At 41.4% G+C, this 11,701-nt stretch overlaps 1 protein-coding gene across 4 annotated transcripts in view; it reads left to right on the forward strand.

Annotated features, from left to right (window-relative positions):
- The first annotated feature begins 874 nt into the window (after window positions 1-874).
- LOC140360517 (phosphatidylinositol-binding clathrin assembly protein-like) overlaps window positions 875-11,701 on the forward strand; it is a 57,108-nt gene continuing 46,281 nt past the window's right edge. For all 4 annotated transcript variants that reach the window (XM_072445750.1, XM_072445751.1, XM_072445752.1 and 1 more), the window contains exon 1: window positions 875-1,097. In XM_072445750.1, the coding sequence (XP_072301851.1) occupies window positions 968-1,097 (130 nt within the window). In that variant the 5' untranslated portion in view covers window positions 875-967. The remainder of the gene's footprint in view (window positions 1,098-11,701) is intronic.

The following is an 11,701-nucleotide window of genomic DNA, read 5'->3' on the forward strand; positions in this document are numbered from 1 at the left end:
CTTCTCCCCCCTCCATCAAAAGAGGGGCATCCTTCGGCTTTAAGATCCCCTCCCAGGACACGGCAAGTGCAGCCCAATGGCACCGCGCTCCCAGTCACCTGATTCATGCACTGCCATTTTACACACGCTCCCCCTCCTTTCCCCTCTCTCTCTCTCTCTCTCACACACACACACACACACACACACACACACACACACACACACACACATATACACACACACACACACACACATACACACACACACACACACACAACTTTCACTGGAAAACGGGGGGGGGGGGGGGGGGGGGGGGGGGGGGAGAGACGAGACGAGACCGAAATATACACCCTCCTTTTTTTTTGTGGGAGATGAAGTAGCCTGCCTTTGACCGCAGCCGGCGTTTGCAGTGCGCGCGCGGGTTTGTGGGATGTGACAAGAGGAAGACGATACAGGAGGACAATGCCTTTTTATATTTGCCCAACGGAGATGCTGGCTGCGTAGTCCTGTGCCACACACCGGGACCATTTCCACCATCAGGGATTCTAGCTGTACTGTAGCCGCGTGTGTGCTGCTGCTGCTTCTTTCTTTCTTTTTTTCTACACAACGACGTCTCTTCTTTTCCTCCCCTCAAATGCCTTCGACAGAATAAGAAACGGTCCGCTCCGTGTGAATCCGCCCGGCCGGGATCGTGTTGTAGTGAGACCCGCTGCTCGTAAAGACATTTTTATTTATTTATTTGGTTGTTGTTTTTTTTGTGCCTCGTCCTCCACCTCTCCACCTCCACACCCCGGACACCAGCTCCTCTCCTCCTCCTCCTCCTCCTCCTCCTCCTCCTCCTCCTCCTCCTCCTCCTCCTCACCCTCTCTCCTCATCCTTGGCCCGCGCGCGTGTGTGTGCCGTGCGTGTGTGTGCGTGTGAGAGCGCGCGCGTGAGTGAGTGAGAGAGAGAGAGAGAGAGAGAGAGAGTACACAGCGCGAGTACAAACATGTCGGGACAGTCACTGACGGACCGGATCGCCGCCGCGCACCACAGCATGACCGGCTCGGCGATCAGCAAAGCGGTGTGCAAGGCCACGACGCACGAAGTCAGCGCGCCCAAGAAGAAACACCTTGACTGTAGGTTAACGCACTCACGCACTCACGCGCCCGCGCGCACTCTCTCGCGCGCGCGCGCTTGGCATTGCTACAAAGACGCGAGCCAATTACGCGCGCGCCACATACATTCCCATAGACGTGTAACGGGACGCACCGCTCTTGTGTTAAAGCCACAAAGGCGGTGAATGCATGTGGGGCAGGTGTTATAGATGAATATACATATACATGTACTATGGCCTATGCGTGTGTGCGCGCCCTGGGAAATTAGGCCACTCCGCTATAGGCTAATCATATTGCGAGCAGCCGCGGTTACAGTGTAAAGGCCCTATCCATGATTGAAGCAGCGGTTCTTCACTGGAGACACCCCTCGATACTTACTGTGCTCTCTTTTTTGTGTGTGTTGCACCGGTATCCCCTCCTGTCCCCCCCTGTCCCCCCCTGTCCCCCTCCTGTTCCCCTCCCCGCGTCATGACAAGGCTCGTGTTGTCCTTAAGAGTCCATAAAGCGCGTTGTCAGAGCCGTACATGTCCGCGTACAGGGCCGTAAATAGTGTCAGCGGGTCTTTTATCTCCTGCACTGGACGAGAAGGGCGCCCAGAGAGCACCCATCCAGGCTAACGCCGCGCGCCTGTTCCCGCGGCTGCTGAATAATGGATTATGAGACGCAAATAAGTCCCAATTTACAACCCCAATTCGCTGCTGTTGTTGTTGTTGTTGTCATTGCCCCTGCCGTTTCGCAAATGATTTTGAATGGGGAATGCATTTTTTGGATTTGAAACGAGCCTTGACTTTGGCTGCTCGGCCTGACAAAAAGTGAATTAATTAACCATCGAATGCTGACAGTTCTTTACCACATTGCATCGGTTTTCTCGATGCATTAGCCTATTTAACATGAATGCTTTTTGCAGGCTTGTCCTTGTCCTGTTTTTTCTTCATCTGTATTTGCCATCTCAATCTCCCATTGTACTCATTTTACCTCTTCCAAGACCGATATAGAACTACCTAAACTGCTTGAGTGCGAATTTTAAGCGAGACTTTATGTATTGTCTGCATACGGACGTTGCAGATGAAGATAAACCGGGTCATAGTCAAGATTTATCTGGACACAATGGGTCGAGTGTGCATCCAAATGACCTTATCATAACCTTAGCACTCCTGGTTCCGAAATGAAGATAAAGAGGAATTGCCGTTGTCAAAAGGTCAAATCACTTGAACTTGAAACCTCCTTAATATTGGTCATTAATGTGTATAATATGTTTGAAGGTTTATTTGACTAAGAATAGCCAGTGTCTTTATGCGAAGGATCTTAATTGTTCTTGTGTGTTTGACCTCAATGGTTCAGTATTGCACATTTATCACATAACGCCCAATGAGCCATTGCACCACAACGATCACACTACAAATAAGAAATGATGAAATAGATAAATAGATTTTGGTCATTTGGCGTTTTCAAGCCATTCATAGTCCAGCGTCGAAGGCTTTTGCTGCAAATTGTTTGGGTCTAGATAATTTGATAATGATGTATTGACAACATTTCTTTCTTTTCAGTTTAAATGTATGAATCATATATATATATATATATATATATATATATATATATATATATATTGCAGAGGTGGAAAGTAACTCAAAATACTTACGTTACTGCAATTGATCCATTTTTTTGTAGATTTTTTAACATGTACTTGACTACTTGTACTCGTTATTGAGTCTAATTTTAGCTACGTAATTGTAATTAGCTTTGTTTAAGTTACCGAGGAAGGCAAAAGAACCAAATTCACGTTTGGCTAGGCACCTTTCTAAACCGACACACATAACATCCCAGTATCGCCCGTTCTGATTGGCCAGAGCTCAGAGAATAAGCAGATTACAGTATAAAACAGCTTAATTTAGCCCCTTAAATGTTTAATTAGTCAAGTTTTGTACGAAAGACTGCTCTAAAATGCTATTAAAATTGTGCAAAAAAGTAGTAAGAAGTACTTTTAGTTGTATTTGGGCTATTTTCAAACCCATAAATTGTAAAGCCTGATCTAAAACGCTGCTAAAATTGTGTAAAAAAGTAGTTAGCACGTTGAGTAGCGTTTGGGCTATTTCCAAAGTCCACGATTTGACGTTGAAGCAAGTGTGTCTCTGCAAACGTGACGTACGTCTTTGCATACTCTTTAACACCCCCGAGATGCTCCGTTGAAAAGACAACATCTTTTTTAGCAGAAACATATTTTGCAAACCAGCCCAGGGTCAGTGTCACGCTCAAACGAATGTTGAACCTCAAATTGGAAAGAAAGAAGTTTCGTTACAATACAAGGAGCCAATTGTGGGTGATTCAATAAACCGTCTTTGGTAATTATCGATGTCTGGAAACAAGAAACTAGCAATTATGCAGCCTTCACCGAGAGGAGGAGGAGGAGGAGGACACTACGCATTCAGATAAACCAGTCATTATTTGGTTTGGCGGTTTTTCTACAGCACTTTAATTACCTCACATGATCAATGGAGAGTGGAGGGGATCAATGCCACTGCCTGTCTCCAACATACAAGGACAAACAGGAAGTCCACCACAGCTCGAGTGGTTTTAAACAAAACAGCACGGGCCTTTTTTATTATATTTTGTTGAAATCTTTAATTGATAGAACTGTTCGACCTTGATGACAATGTGGTTAGCCCTCCGCTATTGGTAAGACGTATCCGTTCTTAGCTCTCGGACAAATGGACGGGGTTGTATCCAGGAGAGGGAAAGTCTGGGGGAAATCTATTAGCGAGATAAAATGCACCTGGCAGCTAAATTTATACACAAATCACTGAGCTGCAGCACTGTATTTGAGTGGAGTGGACGCTCAAGTAAAGAAGAAGAAGAAGACTGCAAAGGAGGCGATAGTAGGAGCGGTTCAGTCTTCTCTCAAATGTTAATGAGGTTGTTTACAATGTGCACTCTGAACAGATTTAAAAAAGGGTAAGAGTGGTAACGTTGGATTTCTAGTGCCATTTCTAGCCAGAGGAAGTACTCAAGTCGGTGGTTGCTGCGGTAATAAGATTGAGTTACCAAGTTTAGGCGCTTACGGTGGTGCAGTGGTTCGGGTTCAATTGGTGACCCCCGACCGTTTGTCAAAAGTCTCCATCTTCTCTCGAGTCATTTCACGCTCCAACTGTCCTATCTTAAAAAATAAAACGTATTTGGGACAGAAAAGTCATATTTGTACTGAAAACTATACTGTCTCTATCAGGGGTATTTAAAGTTTGTGTGTACACGGTTAGCTAGACTCTGTTTTCCTTGGCGCGTCAAACCTAAATTACATGTCGCATTTAAAAAAGTTATTCTTGTTATTATGATTAAATTGTCTTTTATTCTTATTCTTGTTCTTTTGGGGAAATAAAACGGTTAGGTAGTCTTTGCAAACACTGTCTTTTCAGCTGAAAATATAATCAAAAGAAGGTACTTAAAATCTAATTTGTCTAATTTTTGGGCCAAATTAAACCCCTGGAGGACCAAGTTTGCCCTATTTTGGATGCCCCTGATTTACTAGTATACCGTCATAGTAGTAGTACTAGTAGCAGTGGTGTACTTGTATGATTACCTTTATACTACAAGTGGATAACAAACAGGCTTCAAAACACTGGCAAATCAATAATTCCTAATGCGCTATAGGCAATTCAAGTGGTAGTACTTTTACTTGTGTGGCTGTTTGATTACCTCTTGTACTTCTGGTGGGTAAGAAGCACAAAGAGACATCAAAACGTTTAATCAATAATTCCTGATGCCAAAAAGGCCGGCCAATTTAGTAGTAAAAATAGTACCGGTACATAAAATTGCCTATTTTGATTACTTCCATGCACTTCAATCATTTCTAAAACAAAATATGAGCTCTTGTGGAAGTCGTAGTCGCAATAGTATCCGTAGTACCTTTACTCGAGTGCCTGTTTTGACTACGCTTTGTGCTTCTTGCGGATAGGAAACACACAGCGAGACAAAAAACCTCCAAAATGGCTAATCAATGATTCCCCAAAGCCCCCAGTCTCCGCCCACACAGACGCCCGGCCAGTCCAGTGTCAGACACAGCGTTTGGCACCGGATCAGTCAGTCAGCAGAGAGAGAGAGAGGCATGCTGGGAAATCTGGGCCCATTCCCACTGAATCTGCTACTGTCGGCTCAGTGCAGCAACATTATCGGCGTGACAGAGGAAGCCCGGGAAAAGCGTTGGCGTTTTCTGGCAGGAGACGCCCAGAGAAGCGTCCAAGCCTGATCAGAATAAGGTTATAGTTCCCCGGGATGGTGTTTAAATGTCACTTCATTATCGAGGCCGTTGCCGTTTGTTTAGGTTGTGCGCTATCAAGGTGAGGACGAGTGAGGATGCAGTGTGTCGTGAGGCGCACTGAGGGAGATTGACAGTCAAACAGGGTAGAGCTGTAAGAGATATTGCCAATACTAAATAGCAAAAAAACACAATTATTGAAGTAACAACAACAAATATCTTGTCTTAGTATGTGTAAAACCTGCTGATACTGTAGTTTAGACATCTACAAACTGGGACGCTTAGTATTAGTTATATAGTATTGCTCCTGGACGTGTTTAAAATGTTTAAAAAGCCCTAACCCTACATTGTTGATGGGTGATATCAGGGATTTTTGTTTTGATCTGATACCAAGTAATACTACTGAGGAAGTATCGCAATATTGATCCCATACAAATGAGTTTTGTCGTAAAATGTATTGAAATGGTTCTACGTCTTCTATATTTGACCTTAAATGAACAAAATATCAATTAAAAAATAGCTATTTTTGGAGAAATCTTAATTAAATATATACTTTTGCATGAGAATTGCTACTTTTTTGAACCAGTATCGATATATTGATATTTGGTCTTGATCTGCCACTCACTATTCTTTGTTTAAAGCCAGAGCATCCCAGGCAAAGCAAATAACAAACATGAGGAAGAGCAGGTGACACGCCCTCTAAAATGTTACATACTGCACCTTTAAGAGAAACAAGAGTCTATGTTATAATGTCATGTTGTGTTTATGAATATTTATGAAGGTTTGTCAGCAGTCTACGATTTCAGCATCTGTTTCTAAGACGTTTACTTTGTTACGATTGGGTCCACGGCAAATGCACCACGGTACATTGCGCTTGTATTCCTTTCGACACAGAAACCCAGTGTTATAAAACTTAATTGTCCTTCAGTAATTCAACATTTTCACCTCACCTCACACTCTGTTGACATTTCATTAAACCACAGGTGGATGTTCAGCGTGTTCAGCCTAAACCCGTAATGTTCTAAACTGCAGCAGTGCGAGCAGAGGTCTGAAAATAGAAAGCCGTTTACATGACAAATTTTCATCTGTCAGACGGATTATAAAAGGTCCAAGCCACAAGTTTCAAGTTTCAAGGACAGTAAACTTTCCCTGTGAATGCAGCTGCGTATTCTATCGATCGAGGCTCAGATGATCTAAATCTATACCTCGTCTGAGTTACTGAAGAAAAGGGTTAATGCACTAAAAACCCAGTCAGACCTTTTAATCAGCTTGGGCTTATGATCAGTTTTGTACACGATGTCGCTTTCTTTCTCAATAAACAGCTTTGTGTTTGTCGCTAATCGACTTCTCAAACTAATCCTCAGCTTCCTGCAACACATGACGAGGGACTTTTGTGCTCAAATTGCATGGAAAAACTCAAATCTATTTTAAAGGTGTACTATGTAGCTTTTCTGGTGAGGGGTCTGGCAGGTGTTTGTTTCCATGGAGATGTAATTACCCTGCCTGGAATGCCCCACAGTATGACATTGAACTTATCTGCATTTATTCAATTCCTGGTGTTTCGTTGGTAAGAATGACTTAAAGGGGGGGGCATTACTTATATTTTCCAGGAGAAGGTCCGCCCCCTGCTCGTCTCCATGGAGATGCTCAGCCAGCATGCTTTACAGTATGACATTTTCACGTTATGATGAGCAATAAAACACTCGTAATTGAATAAATGCAAGATAGATTTTCAGTTTGATACTAAACTGTGGAGCATTCCAGACAAAGCAAAAACATCTCCATGGAGACAAGCAGCTAAAAGTTAAACAGTACAGCTTTTTTTTAAATCTTCTCTCTTTAAATAAATCCTGGAAATTATCTTTGACTCTTAAATAACAATCAGTATAAAGTCAGCAGTAATTAGCCACATTTGACCTCTTATTTTGATCCAACTCATTTTCATTTCATATATTTCTTCATTTCAAGTCAGTAAATTCAACAAACACAAGAAGAAAGTAAATATTCATGTATCCAAAACACTAAACGCCTGTGGCACATTTAACAAATAATTGTGTTTTCTTATTTGAGCTAGAAAAGGATGTGGGAAGAAGAAAACTCAAATGCTTTTATTTTTTCTTGCTTTTCACTTCGTAACAACAACAGCAACAGCAGCAACAATAGTTCTATTCATTGCCGTAACTTATAAGACTGTATCAAATACTCAGGGTCAACCTATGAATATCTGTTTTTCATCATTTGTGTTTCATTGTGTCACTGTTATTGCGTGTTGAGAAAGACTTTTTGATCTCAATGGGACTCTCCTGCTTAAATGAAGGTTAAATAAATCAAAAATATAGGTAAAGTCACCGCATTATTATAAGTAACAGCTGTGCATTCGTATAGGTCTTGATTATTAAGGTTCTATTGCTTATTTCTAACAATAACAGCCCCAATACATGACATTTTACTTTTTGTCCCATCCTCCAGAAGCGACTCACAGTCCACTCTTTCCCTCTTTCACCCTGTGGGCTGTGGCACTGTTCTCGTTGTGTGATATTAATGCATCTTTCTATCTCATCTAATCCCACACAGTGAATAGGGCTTAAATTTAAGAATTGGGCTAATACCTAGACGTTCAACTCAGTCAAAACAGTCATCCTAATTGCAGTTATTTTGATGGCAATAGCTCGTCGTCCATAGGCTCCCGAATGTGACAGCTCCTGCTATAATCTGCTCCTAATGCTGCATTATCTCTACTCTCTCCGATTGTAATGACAAGCGCCGCGCTCAATGTGCCATGAAACAAATATCTATCTCCTTTGTGGCCGATGGTTTTGATTTTATTGACTCGGATGCACATGGCGTGTGTCCTTACTTTACCTCGAGGTTGAGCCAGGATGTGATGGAAACGCCGCGGATGTGTCTTTTTTGGTGGCGGTAATAGCGGGTTGTCGCTTTTCCCGGGACTGACAGGTGGAGCGGAGCTAAATCGATCTAACGTTACAATGCTACAAGACACAAATTATAATGAGGCGCTGGTTATTAGCGCGGAGGCTCATCAGCGCGGAGCAAAATGGCTGCACCTAAAGCTGATGAGGGGAGATAATATGGTGCCTATGGTGCATCGCGAGGATAAGCAAAGTAATATCTGTGTGTGCATCTTAAGCATTTCAGTGGACGCACAGCAGAATGTACTTGTGTTAGCTGGTTTTGCACGCCAGACTGATAGTGATGTAGTGTTGCCGTAGTGATTTAAACGTCACACTTAATTTCAATACTGAGAAAACGACTCGATGTTTGATTTAGAAACCACAGTCATAACGTCATTTTCAACAACAAAATAATATTACAATTAGAGACAGTTAACTAGAGATCGTATATAATAATAATAATACAATTTTAAAAAACTACTACTGCTTAAAACTACTTAAAAATTCAAAAGTGATATTTCTGCTCTTTTGTGTTTAATGTAACAGAATTTTCAAATTTTTCAGATAATTCATCTTAAATTAATACGTTTAAAGACATATTTTTAAAACATTTACGTTGTTGCCAGTATCGCCTGCACATATTTACCATCGTGAAATTAGTAGTTAAAGTATATCCTTGTTCAAAAGAGTATCTGCTGTAGTTTTAGTGCACATGTATATAACTAAAATATTTGACATGAACAAAGGCAATGAGTTTATTTAAGAAGACAGCATTCATCACACATAAAATACATAAAGTCAGTATGGGACATTGTTCAAACAGAACTCATGAACACTGTTCCATACGGATTTGATGTATTTTATGTGTGAAGAATGCTGTATGTGCTGTTTTTATAAGACTAGATGTAAACATGTAGGTTACATTTCTCTTGTATGGAAAGTAAAGTATTAATTAAATCTTAATGATCAGGGAAAAATCCTAAGTGTGGAGCCATTACCTCAGAGAAGGTCACTGAAGAGTCCAAACCCTCATCGCCCTGGTGGCACTGACGGGTCAAAAGCCGAGGTCACGTTCCCTAGAGGAAACCCCAGTTATTGTGTCAGCGAGCGAGAATATTAAGACAGGGCATCATTTTCTTTTCTGGCAAATTGATGGATCAAAAAATGTAAAAGTTGTCTGTCATTTCAATTTCTTGGACTCTAATTGCTGCTGGGAGAAAAGTTGGTCAATTATTTTTAACATTCAAGTGTGAAAGAAAAACTTATTGTAATTATTGTTATTTTGACTTCCTTGTCAAATATGCTGCAGGTCGAACTGACATCTGCTTTATAGAAACAGCCAGCTCATAACCAAAGAGGAAGGATATACATTATGAGTAATGAATTGTCAGTATAAATAGTTCCGGAATTGCATATTATGGTAATAACGTCATTTCAGAAAGATGTTTTCCACGTAATTTCAGCTAATCAGCATTTCAGTTCCATCTGCTTAAAGATAAGATAAGATAAGATAACCTTTATTTGTCCCACAATTGAGAAATTCCAGTGTTGCTACACAGATTAGAAGCAGAAGTATAATAATAAAAAGAGATAACTAAGAAATAACTCTTATAATCTTAATAATAGCACTCTTGTTTACAGCTATATTATGGACAGAACTATTGCACCAAGGATAATTAACATTTTGTCACAGTTTTGCAAATGATTATGAAGATGAATGACACATGTTCAGGGCTAATAGTGTTTGTTGTAGAGTCTGACAGCAGCAGGAAGGAAAGATCTGTGAAACGTCTCCTTCACACAGCGAGGGTGGATCAGTCACTGAAGCAGCTCTCCAGAGTGGACAGAGTGTCCTGCAGGGGACAGAGTGTCCTGCAGGGGTTGACACTCATGGTCCAGCATAGATGTGAGTTTAGCCAGGACCCTTCTGTCCCCCACCTCCTGCACCGAGTCCAGAGCACAGCCCAGGACGGAGCTGGACTTCTTGATGACTTTATCCAGCTTCTTCCAGCAGACCACACCGTACAGGAGGGCTGATGCCACCACAGAGTCGTAGAAGGTCTTCAGATGTGGCCCTGTCACTGCTGCTTCAGTTGCTCTTTATCTTGCTCTTGTAGCTGGCTTCTGCCTGCCTGATCTTCCTCCTCAGCTTCTTCTGCACAGTCACATGTACAAGATTGTGGTCACAGTTACCCAGGGAGGGGAGAGATGAAGAATAAGCATCCTGGAGTCCTGGTGGGGCAGGTAACATACTGGGTGTATGTTGGCAGAACAGATGAGGGAGAAGCGTGGTTGAAGTCAACAGAGACAAAGAAGAGAGCCTGTGGGTGCTGGGTCTGTAACCTGTTGGTGCAGGAGAGCAGTGCTTCACAAGCATTGTCAGCATGGGCGGAGGGGGCCACATACACAGAAATCACAATAACATGTAAGAACTCCCGAGGCAGATAATATGGCCTCATGCCAACTGCCAACAGTTCAATATCTTTGTTACACAGCTGCTCCTTCATTGCACAGTGTCTAGGTTTGCACCACTTCTCATTCACAAACACAGCCAGGCCTCCTTCTCTCTCTTCTTCTCTCTTCTTCTCTCTTCTTACCGCTCTCCCGGCAGATGAAAGTGGTCCAAAGGGAAACTGAGAGTAACATGCTTGAGTAAAAGGCTACGATGAGTCACATCATTAGGACTGTTTTGGTGAAGTGCAGAAGACCTATTAAACCAATTTTAGGGTATATATAGTTCAGGGTTATAACTAGTGGTCAATACACTGAATTATTGATAATATTGTGAATGTAGCTTTGAAAATATCCACAGAAAAATGTAATATTGGGTTTCGGAATCAGAACTGATCTTTTATGGTAAAATTTACATTAATTAATAATATAGTATATTAATGAGAATATACATTAATGCTACAAAAATAATTGATCTTCTGATTATTTTGTTTGATTGATTAATTAACTTTATTTCGATAAAATTCATGATAAAGAACAGATTCATCAGCGGATACTCATTTTTGTAAACATAGCACACTTTTAATGACCAACTTACCTTGCCACATCTGAATTCCAACAAAGGAATAAAAGGTTACAGGATTGTAATTAGAGAGGGGTATAGTTTGCCATATTTAAACTAAATTGACACCGGATTCATCACATTATTGAAATGAAATCATAAACATAATATTTAAAAGAAAAAGGTGCATTATTACCATACATACATACATACATACATATAGATGATGGAAAACCCAAGAGCTAAAGCTTATTAGCATTCCAGCCATATCCGCTTTATGGTAAACAACATGGCAGCCGACCTTTCTGGCATCGAAGTGACGTCAATCATTTGAATATTGACTCACACCTGGTTCTGACAAAACATGGGGAATTATTCAATCGGTAACTTTGCATACGTAAAACTAAAACAGATACTGCATTTTTGGACACTGTCGGTGTGTTTTTGGTCGCTC

Source organism: Eucyclogobius newberryi, unplaced genomic scaffold (assembly GCF_026437365.1).
Source record: "Eucyclogobius newberryi isolate DKJ021-1_F unplaced genomic scaffold, fEucNew1.0.hap1 SCAF_15, whole genome shotgun sequence".
Taxonomy (NCBI): domain Eukaryota; kingdom Metazoa; phylum Chordata; class Actinopteri; order Gobiiformes; family Gobiidae; genus Eucyclogobius; species Eucyclogobius newberryi.